The 25,829-nt window shown below is 44.6% G+C and overlaps 2 protein-coding genes across 2 annotated transcripts in view; one reads left to right on the plus strand and one right to left on the minus strand.

The window, feature by feature from the left end:
* LOC139539962 (protein FAM107B-like) overlaps nucleotides 1–4,835 on the minus strand; it is a 71,069-nt gene extending 66,234 nt beyond the window's left edge. The window contains exon 1 of the mRNA XM_071343408.1: nucleotides 4,505–4,835. The gene's annotated coding sequence lies outside the window, so the exon portion shown is untranslated. The remainder of the gene's footprint in view (nucleotides 1–4,504) is intronic.
* On the plus strand, nucleotides 1,491–25,829 carry LOC139539959 (endosome/lysosome-associated apoptosis and autophagy regulator family member 2-like). The gene is made up of 23 exons (XM_071343403.1): nucleotides 1,491–1,738; nucleotides 1,856–1,957; nucleotides 4,740–4,860; nucleotides 15,544–15,733; nucleotides 15,840–15,987; nucleotides 16,149–16,238; nucleotides 16,519–16,624; nucleotides 16,707–16,859; nucleotides 17,041–17,129; nucleotides 17,343–17,523; nucleotides 20,237–20,365; nucleotides 20,612–20,702; nucleotides 21,816–21,918; nucleotides 22,063–22,200; nucleotides 22,372–22,629; nucleotides 22,749–22,922; nucleotides 23,023–23,209; nucleotides 23,312–23,408; nucleotides 23,572–23,673; nucleotides 24,089–24,215; nucleotides 24,344–24,522; nucleotides 24,627–24,801; nucleotides 24,955–25,829. The coding sequence occupies exons 1-23, from the start codon at nucleotides 1,658–1,660 to the stop codon at nucleotides 25,021–25,023; spliced, it is 3,090 nt and encodes a 1,029-aa protein (XP_071199504.1). The 5' UTR covers nucleotides 1,491–1,657; the 3' UTR covers nucleotides 25,024–25,829.

The following is a 25,829-nucleotide window of genomic DNA, read 5'->3' on the forward strand; positions in this document are numbered from 1 at the left end:
TAGGCTAGTAGGTGGTTGTGTTGTACTTACCAGGACCCAGTGTTCGCGGGATCCGACATTCCAATCAACCTGCTATCTGCCAATCACGGGAATGACTGGAATGTTCTGATGCCGGTCATCCTGGCGGTTGGCGGAGTGGCGTGGAGGGGGGTTGGGCAGGGGGATGGAGCATTGGAAGTTAAGACCAGGTTTAGCCTTTGTGCTCTCTCTTATGTCTGGCCTTCACAAGAGAAGGTCAGGGTTGGCTTGTGGTTATCTTTCATTTATTTGGCGTGTGCTACGGCCAAACAGTAGCCTGTGTAAAGTTGGGTTAATAAACCGTCAATTCGTAAACTCAATCCTCTGTCTGGACAATTGTTCCTTTATGATCTAGTCAGGTCATTACAGTATCTTTAAGTAGGCACTAACTCCTCCATGGTTCGTTGGAAAAAACTATGGGGAAATTAATGGCGTTTCTGTAGTTTTTTTTAATAAATGTTGAAAATAAGGCCTGTGGTAAACACAGGCTTGAGATCTTATAGGTTTTTTTCTATGAGATAATCTTCATCAGCTAACGTCACTTTTGTGAATTTTGAAGCATTCATGTACTATTTGATAAAAGTACATAAAGGCTTCGGAATTCACAACGGTAATACGAACTGACTGATATTATCTCAAAGAACAAAGCCTATAAGATCTCCTAAGACTGTGTTAACCTCAGACCTTATTTTAGGCGTTTATCCCAAAACCCTGTTCTTTCACCATTAATTTCCCCATAGGGGAACGAACCAGAGGTAAATCAATTTCGGGTTTAAGGACTACAAGCTGTCGAGCTCTAGCGAAAACAGGGGTTCCAATAATTTTGACCCCTATCCTTTTAATATTTCTTTATTATTCTTTCTCTGAGCAATTTTATTTGTATAACATTATATAATTAAAAAAAATGTAGCATACAATATAGCTCAGTATTTGTATTATTTATTTTATAGGCTACAGTCTTTTTTCGCTCATATTTTTAAAGGGTGCCAATAATTATAGACCTGACTATATCAAGTAATTGGAAACTGTAAACCACTTAAAGTCTTTGTGCTCAGTTGAGTGAAATGGCCAATCGTTCAAATAACAGTTAACCACAATTCTGAACCCTGGCAGTGATTTTAGAACGTGATGCCTATGTGAAAGCTAGCTTTCATAGATTCTACAAAGACAGGTAGGTTAACTATGGTTGTATTTGAAATAATGAATTGTTAGGTAAATATTCAAATGAATCTCAATACAAAACTGCTGCACTGATTTTGCTCTGTATGTACAGAAGGAATCACTGAGGTATAAAGAATGGTACTGTAATGTGTCATTCATGAAGCATCGGAAACTCAGAAAATGCGCCTAGGAAACTCGGAGAAACGAGTTGTGTGCATTTACGTGCTATGAACAAACTGCGTCAACCATGAACGATAAAAGTAGCCTACAGTTAAACAAATGATAGTTTCGCAACACGAGGAAACCAGAGTTTCCCCATTTTTTATTACGAGTTGGAGGGCCATTCAAATAGATTTTCTTTGCATTCGGAAGCTCGTATTTCCGACATATCATGAACGCGGTTTCATCGTAATAACGACTCCTCTCCGGCTTGCCTTTATCAGACCACCGACGTCACCGTCGCGTCAAACACCGGTAGATGCGAATTGCAAACGTACAACCAGAATCTCAAACCCATCGGTCGCAGGTAGAGAAAAAAGAAACCCACTTCAACCTAGACGTGAGTCGGACAGCATTTTATACATTTGCGACATCAAACACCCATAACGTTTAACAGGCCATTGCTTTATGACTGAAATCTAGCCTACTTAGCTTTTTGACATCGCTCTATTCCCAGGTTCCTATTATGGCTTCCCGGTCTTGGTTTATCGCTGGTAGCGCTCTCCTCCTCTCTTTTCGGCTGGCATTCGGGTCGAAGGGACCACATCCATGCACAGAGGTGAGATCCACTGTCGGGATGCCGATGTATGTGTTGTCGGAGTTATTTTTAGTAGCTGTATTTTCCGTGGGCTAATATGGTGCATGCATGTTAGTGGAAAACACAAGAGTGTGTTATTTACCAGCTTATCCATTCAAATAGAGAGTCAGAAGAGGAGTCTGAGTCAGGGGCACACAAGCTACTGTGAAGAACAACATGAGCGCTAAACAGTAATCATTCCATCGACCATTACTAATACGATTATGAATTGATGACGCTGCACTTCCGGTCAGATTCATATGTTTATATAAATATAAATCACACACATACACTGCTGAGAGAGAGGGAGATGCCCTCCTTGACAACTAATTACTCATCCTGTTTCTCCAAACACCTGTCAGTCATGCAATCAAGTAGTCCTGCAGGATTTCTGTGGAATTGTTGCTTAGGACATTTGCACTGCTTAGGGCTGTGGCTGTGTGTGTGTGTGTGTGTGTGTGTGTGTGTGTGTGTGTGTGTGTGTGTGTGTGTGTGTGTGTGTGTGTGTGTGTGTGTGTGTGTGTGTGTGTGTGTGTGTGTGTGTGTGTGTGTACACAGTGTTCTGGTTTGTGTTGTCTCAACACTCAGGGCAGACTTTGAGTCTTATCAGTTTCCTGCATGGAGCTGCCTTTCCTTCCCACCGTCTCTCTCGCCACTCATCACCTCTGAGCCATAGCACATGGCTGGCAACAACATAGCCTGGCTTATATTACATTCAGACGGACACAAACTCCAATTTACTGTCCAGTCACAGTGACTCACCAGGGCATTGTGGAATCTGCGCTCTGCACTTCCACAAGACTACTATTTCTACCACCAGAAAACAAGTATTTTGGCCCTACATTTATCCTGGGGTAACATTGTCTAAACATCAGACTGTTGCCATGGTTACTCCATGGATTATCAGTCTGACCAAAATCTTCCTAAAAAAAAAACAGTCTCTACAAGCCAGAATGTTGACTAAAATAATATTTACACTTACTTTACTGGTTATACATGGTGTTAGTTCTTTTGGTGATAGGAGGTGGAGATATCCATAGGAAAGTGTTGTTTACCTGACTTTGCAGAGCCGGTAGGTTCTGTCACTTGTATTTTCAGTCTCTTCACACATCACATGTGATGCACAATATGTCAACAATAGCCGAACGTAGTCGACTGAAGCATGTTTCCTCACAATCGGCTGTGGTTTAGGTTCGGCCATATTCCTCGGCCATAGTATTGGTCACATGCAAATTGCATCAGTATTGAAAATAAAAACAGACCAGCATATTCAAAGTAGGGCTAATAACACTTCCCTGTGGATATTTTGTCTCCAATTACCTCCTACATAAGGACAAAATCGGCAGACAACGGGTAAAGTACATTCAAATGAAGTTTATTCAACAGTCTGACTTGTAATGGGACTTTTCACAAAAAGTGAGCCTACATGTTAGAGACGAGAGAGGAGTCTTCCACTCTCAGATTCATAGAGTCTAGGGGCAACCATCCTCCTGGAGCCACTAAATATTCATGCATTTGCTCTCGCCTTGCCCTTTAGAACACATCTGATTCTGCTAATAAATGTCCTGATGAGCAAATGCTTAGATTTAAGGAGTGTTGGCGCAGGGCTGGAGCAAAAGCCTGCACACCCAGTAGCTCTCCAGAAGAAGGGTTGGCAGTCCCTGGTCTAGTGGAATGTCTTTAGAATGACACCATGTGACAGAACCTGATATGTCAGTTCAGATTTGTCCTGGAACAGACATCTCCTATCAGGTAACACATGACAGGCATGCAGAATATAGACTTCTGTTGGGGTCATTGTATAGAGGAATAGATAATTCAACTTTATGCCCTGATTTATTGATTGGCATGAATCTCAATGATACAAAGCTATCAGTCATTTCTGAGGGAAAGCGAGGGGGAAGGGTAATGTTTAAGACAGATGGTAGTAAATAAGGCAATACATTATTTGAAATCAATATCATGTGAAACCAGGTCTGCATGTGGCATTCATTCATTTGCATCAAAACAGTACGCTGTTGGATACAAATAGCTTCAGTTTTGAGGACGAAACAATGGTGTTACTTTAAAGCAGTACAACTTCATATATATGCCATGTCCATGATGCCCACAACATGACCCCTTCAGCACTTTGTTCAGACACGTGTGTGTTCTTCTAAAAGGTCAACATTCCTTAAACATGGCAAAAAGCATGTTGTATTTCACTCAATGGTTTGGCAATCATTGGTTTGGCAAATTCAAGGGACATTATGGTCAGAATAGGGATTAAACGAGTCATGCTCACTCTACGATTTCCCTTACCATGATGGCGAACCACATACTCCACAGCATGTTTGTGTGTGAGAGATAACACTTCAACAATGTTCTCACAGTGAAAATTGCAAACCTTGAACTCAAAAACCTTAAATCTCAGAACCTTTTGCAAGACTGAACCATCAAATTCCTACGCGTGGACATACAGTTGTCAGTGGTTAGGGACAACTTCTACTTTCATTATACTGACATAGGATCAGTTTTTGATCCACTTACCCACTGTGTGCTGTGCCTTGGTTTCCTGTATCCATAGTGATGGAATGGGGTGGTGAAGAGAGAACTCAGGGCCCTTGGTGGTCTTGGTGTTTACTGACCTCTCTCTGTCCCCATGTCTGTCTTTTATCTGTCTCTCACTGTTTCTCACATACTGTTCAAAGACACACACAGACACACTCAACCCCTCTCTCTTTCTCTCCATCACTGTGTATCCATGCTATCTCTTGTGTTGCAGACAGACTACTACTATGAATATACAGAGTGTGGCAGTACAGGGTCGCGATGGCGAGTAGCAATCCCTCAGAGCCATGGATCCTGCATCGGACTGCCCGAGCCTGTGCGAGGGACAGAGTGCAGTAAGTACTGTGTGTGTGTGTCAGAGATTTTTCTCACACCCTCTTATCAGCTGGTTGGAATTTCCTCCAGTATTCCACAACGACCTGATTGGCTCTTTGTCTCTGCTCCAGTCATAGCACAGGGCAGAGCTGGCTTCATGCTGGAACAATAGGCCAATAACCTCAGAGCTTTATATATACACACACACACACAGGTCTCACTATGTTTACTTGTGAATTCTCACAGGGGGGGTCTTGCGCCTGACTTTGCTTCCATAAATATCTCTAACTGATGCATGTCTGTGGAAAAGGTTTTATTGACAGACACTCCCCTACATATGTATTTGGAGAGTGAAGCTAAAACTTTTAATTTGGCTCTATACTCCAGCATTTTGGATCTGAGATCAAATGTTTTATGAGGCGACAGTACAAAATGTCACCTTTTTATTTGTTCATACATATCTGTTTCCACGTTTAGAAATGTAAGCACTTTATGCATCTAGTCCCCACATTCGAAGGACAAATTCACTTATGGTGTATTATATTTAGTCAGAAGTTCAGTATTCCTAGCATGCAATGACTACATCAAGCTTGTGACTCTACAAACTTGTTGGATGCATTTTCAGTTTGTTTTGGTTATGTTTCCAATTATGTTGTACCCAATAGAAATTCATGTTAAATAATGTATTGTGTTTTTTTTGGAGTCACTTTTATTGTAAATAAGAATAGAATATTGTATATTTCAGATTTTTTTAAATTTAATTAATGAGTATTCTACCATTATTACAGATAATCATGATTGAATCGTGAATAATGATGAGTGAGAAAGTTACAGATTCATAAATATCATAACCCCAAGAGAATCCTCCCCTGTTAATGGTAATGGTGCGAGGTTAGCATGTGGGGACATGATCTTTGTGCATCTTTGTTTTGTTCTCTGGAAAAAGCTCACCTCTGTCTGCTTTTCTCTTTTTCTATTTAATTCCTGATTGGCCATTTTTCTACCCAGTCCGTCTGGTTGAGCCAGTGAGACAGACACCTGGGGAAAAGCTTCCAGACAATTCTGTTTCATTGTTTGATGTGACAGAAGTCACCTTACTAAAATCACAATTCAGACATGGTTCTGCGTATGACTGCTAAGGGACAATGCAGTTCAATTTGTCGCAGTCCTGGCTACCTACCAAACAGTCGTCACTAATTACCACAGCCACAAACTCATAAAATCCGCCTATATCTACAATTTATCTTCTTAAAATGTGATTTTAAACCGCACTGCTAACATTATGACTAACCTTAAGTTAAGACAAAAAGCTAGTTTTTCTTATCATTAATATTTACAATATAGCCAATTTTGACTTTGTGGCTGTGCTATCTAGTGGTAACCCTACCAGACCTTACTTCTGCCCCTCACCCACTCAGCAAGATTCTCTACTCTCCTCCATGTTCTCACTTCTCCTCAATGTGATGGCTTATTGCAGTGATGTATAACGGCGTGTTCATAGACGTCAAACAATCTGTTTTTATTTAACCTTTTATTTAACAAGGCAAGTCAATTAAGAACAAATTCTTATTTACAATGGTGGCCTACCCTGGCCAAACCCTAACCCGGACGATGCTGGGCCAATTGTGCACCGCCCTATGGGACTCCCAATCACGGCCGGTTGTGATACAGCCTCAAATCGAATCATGGTCTGTACTGACGCCTCTAGCACTGCGGTGCAGTGCCTTAGACTGGTGCGCCACTCGGGAGCCAAGTATTGTTTCTGAGAGCTTGTGCTTTGTACTTTCAGAGCAATCATTTCTCCATCCGGGCCGTTACGCTTTTTCGACATGGCATCTTGTAGTCTGTTTCTAGACATGCCATTAGGGCAACATTGAAGCCGGCATCCTCTACAATTGACAATGGCTGCACAGCAACCGCAATCATTTCTGTAATCAGCCTGTGATTTTCTCAGTCCGTCCCTTATTGCACTGCTGCCAGCAAGGGGTTGGGTCTCATAGTGCTCCCCTTTTCCGCATTGCATCTGTACTGCCACTGTAGCTCAATTCCACCTTTGCATTTTGTCTTCTCCTACTTATGTTATAACATTGTTGCGTTAGGTATTTTTTTGTCTTTAGGATAATTATCGCGACCTGTCAGTGGTAGTTTTGTTAAAAATATTACTTAAAGTTTTTAGGTTAGGGATTTTTCTTTTTAAAGTAACCAATCCCAATTTCGTTTAAATGTCACAACCCTACTTTGTACAACCTCGCCCACGCACGCACCCCCACCCACACAGCCCTTTTCACCAGGATGTGGGGATTAGTAGGTTTGTTCCCGTGGTTACGGGGAAGCCATCCGAGGGCTGTTGTACATCTCTGAGCTGTATCCAGCCCAATTATGGACCCAGTTACTTCCCCTCTCCTTGGTGTAAACAGAAGGTCTACCATTTTTCTTTTACCAATATAATGTTATCTCCTGTTTTGCACCATCCCTGACCTCTAACAAGCTCTGATACATCCCCTCTCTCACTCTCTGACACACTTCCAAATAGTGGTATACAGTGACGATTTTAACATGTACATTTTGGAGGGGCAAACATTTTTTTTTTAGATGCATGCCAGCAAATCCAGTACACAACACAAGACTAAACAATACATGAATTGCACTATAACTTTGACAAACAGTGCCCACAAACTGTTAGGGCCTACATAAAGCTGTCGCAACAGCAGCAGTTTCTTTTCAGCACCATGGAGTGAGTCCTTAGCCAGGTGTAGCAGTGGTATCAGCGGAGCCTTGTCTGGCAGCAAAACAGTTCATTCAGACTCAATTACTGCTTTAACAAAAAACATAGCGGATATGGCTGACTTGCTTAAACAAATGTGGTTTCTACTGACAATTGAGATGTAAAAACTATGGCATAAGGGAATGAAGAGCGGATAAGAAGCCATCCATAAGACATTTGTAACACACTAGGCGTAGTGGGTGCGGAGTCAAGTGCAGGAGGCAGAAAGTTCAGAATAGCGCTTTATTACGTACAGAGAAAAGTAGTACTCTCCACGAAACTGGGCGTAATCAAACAAATGCCCAAAACAGGTAACTAAACAACACACACTACCACACGTCAACACAGTGGGAAAAATAATCAAGCCTACACAAAGAGCAGGCGGGCCTACCGGCTTAAATAGCCCAACTCAAAATCTAAACAAGAAACAGGTGAAACAAATCAGACAAAACCAACGGAAAAGGGATCGATGACAGCTAGTAGGCCGGTGACGACAACCGCCGAGCGCCACCCGAACAGGAAAAGGAGGCGCGACAACATTAATGAGCGAGCTAAGAATGACGTAGTCAATAGCTATTTGTTCAGCAGTTTGGAAATGTATAGCAACAGAATTCAGAACATGGGCCGTTCTTACAGTAATCTCTCCTGTACAGTCGTGGCCAAAACCTTTGAGAATGACACAAATATTAATTTCCACAAAGTTTGCTGCTTCAGTGTCTTTAGATATTTTTGTCAGATGTTACTATGGAATAGTGAAGTATAATTACAAGCATTTCATACGTGTCAAAGGCTTTTATTGACAATTACATGAAGTTGATGCAAAGAGTCAATATTTGCAGCGTTGACCCTTCTTTTTCAAGACCTCTGCAATCCGCCCTGGCATGCTGTCAATTAACTTCTGGGCCACATCCTGACTGATGGCAGCCCATTCTTGCATAATCAATGCTTGGAGTTTGTCAGAATTTGTGGGTTTTTGTTTGTCCACCCGCCTCTTTGGATTGACCACAAGTTCTCAATGGGATTAAGGTCTGGGGAGTTTCCTGGCCATGGACCCAAAATATGGATGTTTTGTTCGCCGAGCCACTTGGTTATCACTTTTGCCTTATGGCAAGGTGCTCCATCATGCTGGAAAAGGCATTGATCGTCACCAAACTGTTCCTGGGTGGTTGGGAGAAGTTGATCTCGGAGGATGTGTTGGTACAATTCTTTATTCATGACTGTGTTCTTAGGCATAACTGTGAGTGAGCCCACTCCCTTGGCTGAGAAGCAACCCCACACATGAATGGTCTCAGGATGCTTTACTGTTGGCATGACACAGGACTGATGGTAGCGCTCACCTTATCTTCTCCGGACAAGCTATTTTCCGGATGCCCCAAACAATCGGAAAGGGGATTCATCAGAGAAAATGACTTTACCCCAGTCATCAGCAGTCCAATCCCTGTACCTTTTGCAGAATATCAGTCTGTCTCTGATGTTTTTCCTGGAGAGAAGTGGCTTCTTTGCTGCCCTTCATGACACCAGGCCATCCTCCATAAGTCTTCGCCTCACTGTGCGTGCAGATGCACTCACACCTGCCTGCTGCCATTCCTGAGCAAGCTCTGTACTGGTGGTGCCCCGATCCCGCAGCTGAATCAACTTTAGGAGACGGTCCTGGCGCTTGCTGGACTTTCTTGGGTGCCCTGAAGCCTTCTTCACAACAATTGAACCGCTCTCCTTGAAGTTCTTGATGATCCGATAAATGGTTGATTTAGGTGCAATCTTACTGGCAGCGATATCCTGGCAGCCTGTGAAGCCCTTTTTGTGCAAAGCAATGATGACGGCACATGTTTCCTTGCAGGTAACCATGGTTGACAGAGGAATAACAATGATTCCAAGCACCACCCCCCTTTGAAGCTTCCAGTCTGTTATTCGAACTCAATCAGCATGACAGAGTGATCTCCAGCCTTGTCCTCGTCAACACTCACACCTGAGTTAACGAGAGAATCACTGACATGATGTCAGCTGGTCCTTTTGTGGCAGGGCTGAAATGCAGTGGAAATGTTTTTGGGGGGATTCAGTTCATTTGCATGGCAAAGAGGAGTTTTGCAATTCATCTGATCACTTTTCATAACATTATGCAAATTGCTATCACACAAACTGAGGCAGCAGACTTTGTGAAAATTGATATTAGTGTGTCGTTCTCAACTTTTGGCCACGACTGTACATCAAGTCAGAACCGTAGGATAGATAAAGGGGGCATATAAGCAGACAATGAAAGGTCTTACAAAGGTCGATGATTACATTTCTCTAAAACAGGCTATAGGCTACATGTGTACCACCAAGTCGGAACAGTAGGCTAAGTTATGAGGGGGAAAGGGATCAAATTATTAGGGTGAGGCACATGGGCTACTAACAGCTTACTACACAACATACACTTAGTATTACTTTCGTAGCCACAGTATACATACAGTGCCTTGCAAAAGTATTCATCCCCCTTTGCGATTTATCTATTTTGCTGCATTGCAATCTGTCATTTAAATTGGTTTTTATTTGGATTTCATGTAATGGACATACACAAAATAGTCCAAATTGGCAAAGTGAAATGAAAAAAAAAACTTGTTTAAAAAAGAAAAGAAAAAAAGGAAAAGTGGTGCATGCATATTTATTTACCCTCTTTGCTATGACGCCCCTAAATAAGATCTGGTGAAAACAATTACCTTCAGAACTCACATAATTAGATTGCACACAGGTGGACTTTATTTAACTAAGTGTCACATGATCTGTCACATGATCTCAGAATATATACACCTGTTCTGAAAGGCCCCAGAGTCTGCAACACCACTAAAGCAAGCGGCACCATGAAGACCAAGGAGCTCTCCAAACAGGTCAGGGACAAAGTTGTGGAGAAGTACAGATCAGGGTTGAGTTATAAAAAAAGATCAGAAACTTTGAACATCCCACGGAGCACCATTAAATCCATTATTAAAAAATGGAAAGAATATGGCACCACAACAAACCTGCCAAGAGAGTGAAGCTTCCAGTCTGTTATTCCACCAAAACTCACGGACCAGGCAAGGAGAGCATTAATCAGAGAGGCAACAAAGAGACCAAAGATAACCCTGAAGGAGCTGCAAAGCTCCACAGCGAGATTGGAGTATCTGTACATAGGGCGACTTTAATCTGTACATTCCACAGAGATGGGCTTTACAGAAGTGGCCAGAAAAAAGCCATTGCTTAAAAAAATAAGCAAACACGTTTGGTGTTCGCCAAAAGGCATTTGGGAGACTCCCCAAACATATTGAAGAAGGTACTCTGGTCAGATGAGATTAAAATGTACCTTTTTGGACATCAAGGAAAACGCTATGTCTGGCGCAAACCCAGCACCTCTCATCACCCCGAGAACACATCCCCATAGTGAAGCATGGTGGTGGCAGCATCATGCTGTGTGGATGTTTTTCATCGGCAGGGACTGGGAAACTGGTCAGAATTGAAGGAATGATGGATGGCGCTAAATACAGGGAAATTCTTGAGGGAATCATGTTTGTCTTCCAGAGATTTGAGACTGGGACGGAGGTTCACCTTCCAGCAGGACAATGACCCTAAGCATACTGCTAAAGCAACACTCGAGTGGTTTAAGGGGAAACATTTAAATGTCTTGGAATGGCCTAGTCAAAACCCAGACCTCAATCCAATAGAGAATCTGTGGTATGACTTAAAGATTGCTGTACACCAACGGAACCCATCCAACTTGAAGGAGCTGGAGCAATTTTGCTTTAAAGAATGGGCAAAAATCCAAGTGGCTAGATGTGCCAAGCTAATAGAGACATACCCCAAGCTGTAATTGCTGCTAAAGGTGGCTCTACAAAGTATTGACTTTGGGGGGTGAATGGTTATGCACGCTCAAGTTTTCTTATTATTTTTTTGTCTTATTTCTTGTTTGTTTCACAAAAAATATTTTGCATCTTCAAAGTGATAGGCATGTTGTGTAAATCAAATGATTACAAACCCCCCCAAAAATGTATTTCAATTCCAGGTTGTAAGGCGCCACCTTCCACCACCGCGCCACCGTCCTGTTCAAGCTTTCAAGAAAACTGGGAACAAAAACATTTTAAATAAAGTTTGAATCATGACGTCAGCATTCTTTTAGGTTGGAGTTCTAGAAAAAGGCCTCAGTTCCCGACTCTCCAAACCATCTCAATTGGGTTGAGGTCGGGTGATTTGTGGAGGCCAGGTCATCTGATGCAGCACTCCATCGCTCTCCTTCTGTTTTGCTCTCACAGACTAGAACATGTTCCGGGATTCTTCCGATGGAATTGAGGAGTACACCACATCAGTCACTGGCTTTATCAATAAGTGCATCGAGGAAGTCGTCCCCATGGTGACCGTACGTGCATACCCCAACCAGAAGCCATGGATTATAGGCAACATTCGCAATGAGCTAAAAGTTAGAGCTGCCGCTTTTAAGGTGCGGGACTCTAACCCGGAAGCTTACAAGAAATCCTGCTATGCCCTGCAACGAACCATCAAACAGGCAAAGCGTCAATACAGGGCTAAGATTGAATCATACTACACCGGCTCCGACGCTCATCTTATGTGGCAGGGCAAACTTTTACAGACTACAAAGGGAAGCCGTGAGCTGCCCAGTGACACGAGCCTACCAGACGAGCTAAATCACTTCTATGCTCGCTTCGAGGCAAGCAACACTGAGGCATGCATGATAGCATCAGCTGTTCCGGACGACTGTGTGATCGCGCTCTCCGTAGCCGACGTGAATAAGAACTTTTTAAACAGGTCAACATACACAAGGCTGTGGGGCCAGACGGATTACCAGGACGTGTGCTCCGGACATGTGCTGACCAACTGGCAGGTGTCTTCACTAACATTTTCAACATGTCCCAGATTGAGTCTGTAATACCATCATGTTTCAATCAGACCACCATAGTCCATGTGCCGAAGAACACAAAGGTCACCTGTCTAAATGACTACATGACTACAGACCCGTAGCACTCACATCTGTAACCATGAAGTGCTTTGAAAGGTTGGTAATGGCTCACATCAACACCATTATCCCAGAAACACTAGACCCACTCCAATTTGCATACCGCCCAAACAGATCCACAGATGATGCAATTTCTATTGCACTCCACTCTGCCCTTTCACACCTGGACAAAAGGAACACTTATGTGAGAATGCTATTCATTGACTACAGCTCAGCGTTCAACACCATAGTACCCTCAAAGCTCATCACTAAGCTAAGGATCCTGGGACTAAACAGCTCCCTCTCAACTGGATCCTAGACTTCCTGACGGGCCGCCCCCAGGTGGTGAGGGTAGGTAGCAACACATCTGCCACGCTGATCCTCAACACTGTAGCTCCACAGGGGTGCGTGCTCAGTTCCCTCTGGTTCTCCCTGTTCACCCACGACTGCATGGCCAGGCACGACTCCAACACCATCATTAAGGTTACAGACGACACAACAGTGGTAGGCCTGATCACCGACGAGACAGCCTGTAGGGAGGAGGTCAGAGACCTGGCCGGGTGGTGCCAGAATTACAACCCTTCCCTCAACGTAGCCAAGACTAAGGAGATAATTGTGGACTACAGGAAACGGAGGACCGAGCACGCCCCCATTCTCATCGACGGGGCTGTAGTGGAGCCGGTTGAGCGCTTCAAGTTCCTCGGTGTCCACATCAACAACAAACTAGAATGGTCCAAACACACCAAGACAGTCGTGAAGAGGGCACGACAAAGCCTATTCCCCCTCAGGAAACTAAAAAGATTTGGCATGGGTCCTGAGTTCCTCATAAGGTTCTACAGATGCAACATCGAGAGCATCCTGACTGGTTGCATCACTGCCTGGTATGGCAATTGCTCGGCCTCTGACTGCAATGCACTACAGAGGGTAGTGCGTACGGCCCAGTACATCACTGGGGCTAAGCTGCCTGCCATCCAGGACCTCTACACCAGGCGGTGTCAGAGGAAGGCCCTAAAAATTGTCAACGACCCCAGCCACCCCAGTCATAGACTGTTCTCTCTACTACCGCATGGCAAGCGGTACCGGAGTGCCAAGTCTAGGACAAAAAGTCTTCTCAACAGTTTTTACCCCCAAGCCATAAGACTCCTGAATAGGTCATCAAAAGGCTACCCAGACTATTTGCACTGTGTGCCCCCCCAACCCCTCTTTTTATGCTGCTGCTACTTTCTATTTATCATATATGCATAGTCACTTTAACTATACATTCATGTACATACTACCTCAATTGGGCTGACCAACCAGTGCTCCCGTACATTGGCTAACCGGGCTATCTGCATTGTGTCCCGCCCACCACCCGCCAACCCCTCTTTTACGTTACTGCTACTCTCTGTTCATCATATATGCATAGTCACTTTAACCATATCTACCTGTACATACTCCCTTAATCAGCCTGACTAACCGGTGTCTGTATGTAGCCTTGCTACTTTTATAGCCTCGCTACTGTATATAGCCTGTATTTTCACTGTTGTTTTATTACTTTATTTACCTTTTGTTCACCTAACACCTTTTTTGCACTATTGGTTAGAGCCTGTAAGTAAGCATTTCACTGTAAGGTCTACACCTGTTGTATTCGGCGCACGTGACAAATACACTTTGATTTGATTCGTGTTCAAATAGCCCGTACACAGCCTGTAGGTATGTTGGGTTATTGTCCTGTTGACAAACAAATGATAGTCCCTCTAAGTGCAAACCAGATGGGATGGTGTATTGCTGCGGAATGCTGTGGTAGCCATGCTGGTTAGGTGTGACTTGAATTCTAAATAAATCACTGACGGATTCAACGGCAAAGTACCATCACTCCACCTCCTCCATGCTTCATGTGGGAACCACACATGCGGAGATCATCCATTCACCTACTCTGCGTCTCACAAAGACCGGGCGGTTGGAACCAAAAATCTCAAATTTGGACTCGTCATACCAAAGGACAGGTTTCCACCAATCGAATGTCCATTGCTCGTGTTTCTTGGCCAAAGCAAGTCTCCTCTTCTTATTTATTTTTTATTTAACCTTTTATTTAACTAGGCAAGTCAGTTAAGAACAAATTCTTATTTACATTGACGGCCTACCCCTGCCAAATCCGGGCAATGCTGTGCCAATTGTGTGCCGCCCTATGGGACTCCCAATCACACCCGGATGTGATACAGCCTGGATACAAACCAGGGACTGTACTGACGCGTCTTGCACTGAGATGCAGTGCCTTATACCACCGTGCCACACGGGAGCCCGAGTGTCCTTTTGGTAGTGGTTTCTTTGCAGTAATTTGACCATGAAGGCCTGACTCACACTGTCTCCTCTGAACAGTTGAGATGTGTCTTACTTGAACTCTGTGAAGCATTTATTTGGGCTGCAATTTCTGAGGCTGGTAACTCTAATGAACTTATTAACTCTGGGTCTTCCTTTCCTGTGGCGGTCCTCGAGAGGCAGTTTCATCATAGAGCTTCATGGTTTTTGCGACTGCACTTGAATAAACGTTCAAAGTTCTTGACATTTTCCTCATTGACTGACCTTCATGTCTTAAAGTAATGATGGACTGTCATTTCTCTTTGCTTTTTTGACTACTTCATGAAGCTAGTTGAGAGAATGCCAAGAGTGTGTACAGCTGTCACCAAGAATCTCAAATTATGAATATATGACATTTTGATTTAACATTTTTTTGGGGGTTACTACATGATTCCATATGTGTTATTTCATAGTTTTGATGCCTTCACTATTATTCTACAATGTAGAAAATAGTCAAAATAAAGAAAAACCCTGGAATGAGTAGGTGTGTCCAAACTTTTGACTGGTACTGTATATATTTGTATTTTAGCTAAACAGGTCGGACTTTGCCCCACGTGCCCTGAATGACAGGTCGCCGCTGGTGGTATACTTCTCTTATCTTTTCCATGAAATGTCCAATCTCTCTTTCCCGTCTCTCTCCCCCAGCATTTTCCTGTGAGGTGGGGGAGTTTCTGGAGATGTCTGCCCAGGAGTGTACTCAGTGTGCAGCAGGTACCTACTCTCTGGGCAGCGGTATTCGATTTGATGACTGGGAAACCATCCCCAGCGGGTTCAGCTCCCTAGCAACTTACCTCGACAATGGTCCCCATGGAGACGACAGCACTACCTGCAACAGGTGTGGGAAGGGGAGGGGTTTAGCTTATGATTTTTAAAACATGGTGTCGTTGCAGTTCTTGCATACATCTCATTAATCTCTGCTGTGTGTGTGTGTGTGTGTCCAGTTCGACGTGGTTTCCGCAGGGTAGTTACCTGGAGTCTAACAGAGATGAGTGTACTGTTTCTCTGATCTATGCTGTCCATCTGAAGAAACCGGGATCAGTCTCCTTTGACTACCAGTACCCAGACGGCAACCTCTTCTTCGAGTTCTTTGTGAGTCTTCTACTTCATTCTCTCATTCCTATGATATCTGCTAGTTAGTGAGAGTAAATTCTTCTCTGCAGTACCTTCCTGACCAAGTAGCGCTATAAATATGCTGAAGTGATATTCACTAATTTAAATATTGATTGATTGATGTTCTGGTTGCTTGGCAGATCCAGAATGACCAGTGTCAGGAGATGGACCAGACTGCTGATAAGAAGTGGCTCAAGCTTACCAGTCACGGGGAGTGGGCCACACACACTGTAAGAGCTGTGTTTGTTTGTAATTAAGTTTAAAGTCCTGTTCTTCAAGACCCAAATTGACTGCAAGCTTTCGTTTTAGCCCAGCACTAGCACACCTGATTTCACTAGTTAACTAATCACCAAGCCCTTGATTCATTGAATCAGGAGTGTCTCAGGTCTAAAGGGTTTTACAGCCTCTGAGGCTACAGCACCATCAAGTGTCAAGTATTGGGATGCTTTCAGGTCATATCTCTGTGTAGATGGGCATTCTAAACCCAGATCTCTAATGGGTGTGTTCAAGGTGAATCTGAAGTCGGGCACTAACATCTTGTACTGGAGGACAGCAGGGATCCTGATTGGAGCTAAAGTAGTCAAACCTGTTCTGCTGAAGAACGTCCACATAGAGGGTAGGACTACCGTGTTTGTTTATTTATTGTAGCTGTTCATGCCACTTCCCCTCTGTACTTAAGTGTTATTTTCTCTCTTTAGGAGTGGCGTATGCGTCAGAGTGTTTCCCGTGTAAACCAGGGACGTTCAGTCAAACCCCAGGCTCCTCCTCATGTCAGCCCTGTCCCAGAGACACCCACTCTGGCCACGGAGCCAGCTCCTGTACCCACTGCAACACCACCACACTCTATGCACGTAGGCTCACAGGAACATAAGCATGCAGACAAGTGTAGATGCAGACACCTATATACAACTTGTCTTATCAGACATGAGTTTGAGCAGCTTATTGGTTATACTGCAGTTCATTATCTTTTAAACATCTCTCCCTCTTTCTCTGCCCCCCCCCCCCCCCCCTTTCTTTCCCTCTCTCTTCCAGCGGAGGGGTCAGCTGAGTGCAAAGCAAGACCACCATGTTCCAAGAAGGATTACTTTCAGATCCACACCCCCTGTGACCTTGAGGGCAAGGTGAGAAGACTAACTCACCCTCCCAATATCACATCCATTATTGCCAGATTGCTTATACCTGTCTAATCCTTTTTGATCTACACAAGTGCCCATGCAGGGGTTAGCCATTCTAGCGCCAGTATCCCTACAATTCAGTGTCTGTGTCCTCCATGTTGGCTTTCTGTATGGTTAGTTTCCTCATCCTCCGGGTTGTCTCTGTGTGTGTGGTTTCAGACGCAGGTGACCTACAGGTGGGTGGAGCCTCAGATCTGTCTGGTGGATGTGGTTGGGGCTGAAACACTGCCCCCCTCTGGTGACCGTGAGCCCTGCCCCCCGTGCAACCCCGGTTTCTATAACAACGACACTGCTACCTGCTCTCCCTGCCCCCCCGGGACATTCTCTGATGGGGTCAAAGGTGACAAAATACCCCTTTCTCCCATGTCCTCTTCTATCTCTTTTGTCTTCCTTCGCTCTTGTCCATCACCTGACGGGCCGCCCCCAGGTGGTAAGGGTAGGTAACAACACATCTGCCACACTGATCCTCAACACAGGGGCCCCTCAGGGGTGCATGCTCAGTCCCCTCCTGTACAGTCGTGGCCAAAAGTTTCGAGAATGACACAAAAATTAATTTCCACATAGTTTGCTGCTTCAGTGTCTTTAGAAATTTTTGTCAGATGTTACTATGGAATAGTGAAGTATAATTACAAGCATTTCATACGTGTCAAAGGCTTTTATTGACAATTACATGAAGTTGATGCAAAGAGTCAATATTTGCAGTGTTGACCCTTCTTTTTCAAGACCTCTGCAATCCGCCCTGGCATGCTGTCAATTAACTTCTGGGCCACAACCTGACTGATGGCAGCCCATTCTTGCATAATCAATGCTTGGAGTTTGTCAGAATTTGTGGGGTTTTGATTGACCATAAGTTCTCAATGGGATTAAGGTCTGGGGAGTTTCCTGGCCATGGACGCATAATATCGATGTTTTGTTCGCCTAGCCACTTAGTTATCACTTTTGCCTTATGACAAGGTGCTCCATCATGCTGGAAAAGGCATTGTTCGTCACCAAACTGATCCTGGATGGTTGGGAGAAGTTGCTCTCAGAGGATGTGTTGGTACCATTCTTTATTCATGGCTGTGTTCTTAGGCAAAATTGTGAGTGAGCCCACTCCCTTGGCTGAGAAGCAACCCCACACATGAATGGTCTCAGGATGCTTTACTGTTGGCATGACACAGGACTGATGGTAGCGCTCACCTTGTCTTCTCCGGACAAGCTTTTTTCCAGATGCCCCAAACAATCGGAAAGGGGATTCATCAGAGAAAATGACTTTACCCCAGTCATCAGCAGTCCAATCCCTGTACCTTTTGCAGAATATCAGTCTGTCCCTGATGTTTTTCCTGGAGAGAAGTGGCTTCTTTGCTGCCCTTCTTGACCCCAGGCCATCCTCCAAAAGTCTTCGCATCACTGTGCGTGCAGATGCACTCACACCTGCCTGCTGCCATTCCTGAGCAAGCTCTGTACTGATGGTGCACCGATCCCGCAGCTGAATCAACTTTAGGAGACGGTCCTGGCGCTTGCTGGACTTTTTTGGGCGCCCTGAATCCTTCTTCACAACAATTGAACCGCTCTCCTTGAAGTTCTTGATGATCCGATAAATGGTTGATTTAGGTGCAATCTTACTGGCAGCAGTATCCTTGCCCGTGAAGCCCGTTTCTTGCAGGTAACCATGGTTGACAGAGGAATAACAATTATTCCAAGCACCACCCTCCTTTTGAAGCTTCCAGTCTGTTATTCGAACTCAGTCAGCATGACAGAGTGATCTCCAGCCTTGTCCTCGTCAACACTCACACCTGTGTTAACGAGAGAATCACTGACATGATGTCAGCTGGTCCTTTTGTGGCAGGGCTGAAATGCAGTGGAAATGTTTTTTTGGGATTCAGTTAATTTGCATGGCAAAGAGTGACTTTGCAATTAATTGCAATTCATCTGATCACTCGTCATAACATTCTGGAGTATATGCAAATTGCATATACTCCAGAACCACGCTGCACCCATACCACGCTGCACCTTGGTCCTCTCCTTTCAACAGCCGTGACAGAGACAGCCTATATGGAGGAGGTCAGAGACCTGGCCGTGTGGTGCCAACCACTCCCTCGATGTGATCAAGACAAAGGAGATGATCATGGACTACAGGAAAGGGAGGGCCGAGCATGTCCCCATTCTCATCGAGAACGAACTGTAATGGTCCAAACACATCAAGATAGTTGTGAAATGGGGCACAACAACACCCATTTCCCCCTCAGGAGACTGAAAAGATTTCTCATGACTCATGATCCTCAAAAAGTTCTACACCTGCACCATCGAGAGCATCCTGACTGGTTGCATCACCGTCTGGTATGGCAACTGCTCGTCATCCGACTGCAAGGCACTACAGAGGGTAGTGCGTACAGCCCAGTACATCACTGAACCTCTATACAAGGCGGTGTCAGAGGAAGGTCCTTAACGTTGCCAAAGACTCCAGCCACCCTAGTCATAGACTGTTCTCTCTGCTACCAAAGGGCAAGCGGTACCGGAGTGCCAAGTCTAGGTCCAAATGGCTTCTTAACAGCTTATACCACCAAGCCATGAGATCCTGAACGGCTAACCAAATCGCTACCCAGACTATTTGCATTGACACCCCCCCTTGCCATTTTTACGCTTCTGCTACTGGCTGTTTATTATCTATGCATAGTCACTTTACCTTTACCTCAATTACCTCAACTAACCTGTGCCTCCGGACATTGACTCTGTACCGGTACGCCCGTATATAGCCTCGTTACTATTATTTTATTGTTGCTGTTTAATTATTTCGTATTTTTCAATTTCCTTATTTTTTTCATTTGTATTTATTTATTGTTTACTTCAGTTTATTTAGTAAACACTTTTTTTTCTTAACTGCATTGTTGTTTAAGGGCTCGTAAGTAAGCATTTCACTAAGGTTTTATTCGGCGCATGTGACAAATAGAATTTGATTTGATTTTTTATTTCATTTTTGCATTATCCAATGGGATCATTTTTTATTTTTTTTTGCGTTTGTTTTCCTAATTTATGATCTCTATTTCTCTCCCTCTTCTCTACCTCTCTCCCAGCGTGTGAGTCGTGTCCTGCGGGTACTGAGCCTGCTGTAGGTTATCAGTATAAGTGGTGGAACGTCCTTCCAGCCAGCATGAAGACATCCTGCTTCAATGTGGGAAACTCCAAGTGTGACGGCATGAATGGTGGGTGCAGCTGCTCTCTCTGAGGCCTAGAGGGCGCTGTTGCTCTTTACTGTTGTTGACATGTTCCCCTTAGGCCAGGATAAGAATTAAGAGAGGGCAGTTCTCCAGGAGGAGGGTTGTGTACCCCTGTCTTAGGCACTTTAGCATAATGCATAGAGGGGCCACAGGCCACATTGGAGTGAAATAGTCATGGAAGACCCTGCTATGTCTGCGTGTTGTGTGTGTTCTGACGTGTCTCTCCGTCAGGTTGGGAGGTGGCGGGGGATCATATCCGTAGTGGAGCAGGGGGCTCTGATAACGACTACCTCATCCTCAACCTCCATGTACCTGGCTTTAAGTGAGTCCCATCATCTCAATCTGTCTCTGTCTTATTGTCACGATACCAACATTTTACTAATGATACCAGGCCAAGTATCACGATACCAAGTAGTATCGCGAAACCTCTGGAAAAATAATTCGGAGTGGCATAGCGTCCTGTTCGCCCCTTCCCCCAGACACTTCCTCCCGTTTTCTAAACGTTCTGTGCATGTGCAATGCAAAACCTGTCACGTTGAATTTAACTTCACACCATTCAGTGTATAATATAATACTGCATAGAATGGCTGATTTGCAAAGGTCTACCTGTGATTTGGCTGGAAGAATGGAATGAAGGAATATAAATGCATAATGATCTGCAGGTCATTGTGGAAGTAAGGGGAAAACACTGCATGAAACCACCTTTACTCTTCAGTTAACACAAACCAATAATTAACACAAACCAATAATTAACACAAACCAATAATTAACACAAACCAATAATTAACACAAACCAATAATTAGCAACCTGACCTAGTTTAAAATGGACTGTGACAAAGTTTGAAATTATATCAAATGTGCTAGAAGCAAATAAGGTAGCTCTGGTTATATGGATCATATTTGTTTAATGGTGTGGCCTTAAGACCAGCTGTTGTCTTCTCTGTAAAGCTGCAAGCATGCCTGTCCATTGTTCCTCTATGACACTCGGAGGCTGCAGGACAGCGAACTTCCAAAGTCTACTGAGACTGACCTGTGCTCTTGGTTATAGCAGGTGATGAAATGATACAATGTATCAACTTTGCTTGCTCTGTGCACTGCTGCAATGTATCAAATGTAACAACAGTTGACTCATCAGGGACTGCAAATTTTGGTAGTATCATATGAAACGGTACTACGGTATTCTAAAATGTTGCTATCGTAAGTTTTGTTTTGGTATCGGGATAATACCGTGGCACCGGTATACCGTGCAACACTGCTCTCTCCCTTCCCCTCTCCTTCTATCTCTCTCTTAATGAGTGTGTGTGTGTGTGTGTGTGTGTGTGTGTGTGTGTGTGTGTGTGTGTGTGTGTGTGTGTGTGTGTGTGTGTGTGTGTGTGTGTGTGTGTGTGTGTGTGTGTGTGTGTGTGTGTGTGTGTGTGTGTGTGTGTGTTTTCAGGCCTCCTACATCAGCAACAGGTGGTGCGGGGACAGAGTTTGGCCGTATCAGCTTTGAGTTTGAGATGGTGTGTTCAGCTGACTGTGAGCTGTACTTTATGATGGTGAGAACAACACCGAATAAGGAAAAACCCACACTCAATGCAAAAAGTATACAAGCATCTAGAAAAGTGTTTGGATATTTCTATTCCTTTTAAAATGTGCACTACTTTTGAACTGTGTAAAGTTAATTACATCACTGTGTGTAGGATGTAAACAGGAAGAGTACGAGGGTGGTGGCGTCATGGGAGGGCAGTAAGGTCAGACAGTCCTACACACACATTATGACCAAGAACGCCTCTGTGTCATATACCTGGGCCTTCCAGAGGACCAACCAGGCCTCTGACGTAAGTACACGCACACACACACACACACACACACACACACACACACACACACACACACACACACACACACACACACACACACACACACACACACTGTATACAAACTTGGATACGCACTAATGTATACAGACACAATCATATACTAGTAGTGCATTCTCTCTCTCTCTCCAGGTGCGTCAGAATGTGAACAACGTGGTGCGTATCTACTCCATCTCGGTGAGTAACGCTGTAGACGGTGTGTCGTCGGAGTGTCAGACCTGTGCCCTCCTCTCCCAGCCCTCCGGCTCGCTGTGTGTGCCCTGCCCTCCAGGACATTACATACACACCAGCCAGTGCACCGAGTGCCCCCCCAACACACACCTCACCTCACACAGCACCCTGGGCCCAGAGGCCTGCAAACCCTGTGGACCATCCAGCAAGAGCAACAAGGTGTGTGTTTTGTTGATATCAGTGATACCAAGCGTGTGTTTGTGTGTCGAGGTAGGTGAATAAAAGTGTGTGTCCATTGTTGATTCCCCCAGTGCACAACTGAATGTTTGTTTTTTCAGGAGCACAGCAGGTGCTACAGTGACTGTGTGTTCTCCTACTCTGAGAACAACGTGTCTCTGAGTTATGACTACAGTTCCCTGGGCTCTGTTGGAACACTGATGAACGGACCCAGTTTTACCACCAAAGGAACCAAATACTACCACCTTTTCAACATCAGCCTCTGTGGAGAAGAGGTACACACACACACACACACTCACACACACACACACTGATTTAACACTATTTGCAACCTACAATTACTTTGTGATCCTGAATTTAGCTTTAAATTCTCAGGGTAGAAGGGCTGTGTGTACAGACAACGTGACTGACCTTTCCAGCGCCAATTCTCAGAAAGAGGCAGGGGAACCAGCCAATGCGGTGGAGACTTTAATCTGTCAATCAACCATTATCCCCTCCAGTGGGCGGGGCTTCCACACAGCACTATCCTCTCAGTCCATCAGCCTAGCAGACACCTTCCTGGGTGAGTACACATCACACACACACACACGTGTTCCTTGTAACCTGATGCCGATATTTGTCGCTGGTGTGTAGTAGGCGTTAATTTCTTGATGAATGTGTCTAGGAGCGACAGTGGCCTTGACTCTGGATGGAGTCAAGGCAAGACCAGACCTGTTCCCACAGACCACCAACAAAGTCCCTGACGTCAACTTCTTCTACCGGTAATTTATCTTTTCTACATCCTAAAACACAAATTCTAAAACATAACTACTTCTGTGAATAGTGTTTTTGGGGCCCAAGTAAATGTTTGGGGTAGTTTTTAGTTGCTCTTAATCAGGAGTACCCTGCTGTTTTTTAACCAAATGTTGTGCTTCTATTGGATAGTTCTCTGGAGGTGACCTCGTCATGTGATAAAGGTCGTAACGTGGTGGTGACGCTTCGCTGTAACCCGGATAGAAGCACACAAGGAGAACTCACAGTACCCAGGTACTGTCTTGTCTCCTTTCCTCTCTTCTTGCCCCTCTCTTTCTATCTCTCTCTCTTTCTCTTTCTGTCTTTCTCTGAAACTGCAGCCTCAAAGGAGATTACTAGTAAAAGGAGAGACTTAAAAGAAGTCCAAGCTCGAAATGAACTGCAAGCTCAATTCCCAGAATCTCTGCATCCTCTTGTGACTGTTAAATTAGTAAGACGTTTGCTTTTACTCCCAGGCAGCTAGTTATCTAACTCTGTGTGATGGATATTCATGCTCCGTGCTGGGGGAACACGAGAAGCTGAGAACAAACACATGGATTTATCACTCAGATTTGATCGGATTTGATCAGATGACATCTCATTGAAACTGTTCTTATAACGTAAAAGTTAGATTAGTACATTGTAGTAACAGTATGTTTCTCTGTTGTAGTCAGTGTCCGGCGGGGACGTGTGATGGCTGTACCTTCCACTTCCTGTGGGAGAGCTCGGGGGCGTGTCCTCAGTGCACATCCACAAACTACCACCAGATAGAGGGAGCCTGCAAGGGAGGACTACAGGTGTGTGTGTGTGTAACTAATCGATTCCCTGCAAGGAGCTGCTATCTGCTCTCACTCTGAATCCTTTAGATAAAATGTATTTCATAGCATTACACACTGACACATGTTCACTGTCTCCCTCTCCCCAGGACACTCTGTATGTGTGGACTGAGCCAAAGCGGTGTGTAGGAGGGGTGTCCCTCCCGGAGAAGAAGACCTGGCCGTGTGAGAGCATGGACTTCTTGGTAAAGATGGGGGCGACGATAGGCGCCTTCACCGCCGCACTGCTCTTCTCCATCACCTGCTATTTCTGGAAGAAGAACAAGAGGTAGGAACTCATCCATTCATTCATACATATGTCTGGAAGAAGAACTAGAGTAGTACTGAAGATTGGTGATTTTACTAAGTCCCGCCTACCCCTGACTCTGGTAGGCTGGAGTTTAAGTACTCGAAGCTGGTAATGTCGTCCAATAAGGAGTGTGAACTGCCGGGGGCAGACAGCTGTGCCGTGATGGAGGGAGAGGAGAACGAGGGAGAGATGGAGGATGAGGTGATCTACTCCAAAAAAACATCCCTGATACGCAAACTCAAAGCCATCGCATCTAGGGTAAGAGTCATAACCACTATGCAGTTATGCTGAAATCAAACTACATTACCTACAGTACGTGCGTGTGTGTGTACACTTGCGAGTGCAGAATCTGTTTCTCCCCTGGTAATTCTAGTTCGTGGACTAAAGTGTCTCTGTATATTTCATCCACAGGGAAACGGGAGAAGCTATGAAAATGTCCAGTTGAACTCCTCACAGTCAAACGGGTTGGTGTGGGGGTGAAGAAAGAGGAGAGAGACCAACCCCCCCCCCCCCCCTCCCACCCAGAGAGACTTCTTCAACATATCCCCATGTTGAGGGTTTGAACCCTTAACACACACACTCAGAACATATAGACACATGCAGAGTACACACACCCAGAATGCATGCTCACCGACACAAACACATGTGAGAGGACATTACACCCATCTGGCCTTATCCCTGGAATGGTGTGTGTGTATGGGTGGATTGCTGGAATATGGGCGGTGTGATTTAAAAGTGCGTGTATGGTTGGGTATACGGGTGGTGTGTCGGGTCTGCTTAGGTAAAGAAGAGGACCTATATGTGGGATGTTTTTAGTGCTGTTTTCCGTCACTCTGTTGTCAGGTTGCTTTGGCGGCCATGTTGTTTTCCCTCAGGTGTTTTGAACTCTGAGACCAACCTCACATCAACCCTTAGGCTCCTTCTCAATAAGAGGAAAGAAACGGTGTTCCATAGTGCCCTCTGAAAGGCTGGGTGGGATTTTTGGATGTTGGCACCTGTCCAATCCTTTGAGATCTACAGAAGTCCACACATAGCCCTAAATACCCGGCACACACACACACACACCCTATTACAGTCTCATCTTAGTCTGACCTGCACCACCCTTTACCCATTTGTTCTGTCTGTAGGCTTTGGGTTACCATGGTGATGGTGGAATGTCTTTCACTCTCTTAGTCCAATCAGGAGTGGCGATGTTACATTATCCATATGATGATACGATATGATGCTGACTGCCTTTCTGTTATTTAAAGTGAAATAAACTATATTGTATTTGTGTACACTTTCAA

Source organism: Salvelinus alpinus, chromosome 15, assembly GCF_045679555.1.
Source record: "Salvelinus alpinus chromosome 15, SLU_Salpinus.1, whole genome shotgun sequence".
Classification (NCBI taxonomy): domain Eukaryota; kingdom Metazoa; phylum Chordata; class Actinopteri; order Salmoniformes; family Salmonidae; genus Salvelinus; species Salvelinus alpinus.

Coding starts and splice junctions, on each gene's coding strand:
- LOC139539959 (XM_071343403.1), top strand. CDS start 1,658: ATGCGAATTGCAAACGTACAACCAGAATCTCAAACCCATCGGTCGCAG. Junction 16,860..17,040: donor CACCACCACACTCTATGCAC/GTAGGCTCACAG, acceptor TCTCTCTTCCAG/CGGAGGGGTCAGCTGAGTGC. Junction 20,703..21,815: donor CTCCATGTACCTGGCTTTAA/GTGAGTCCCATC, acceptor GTGTGTTTTCAG/GCCTCCTACATCAGCAACAG.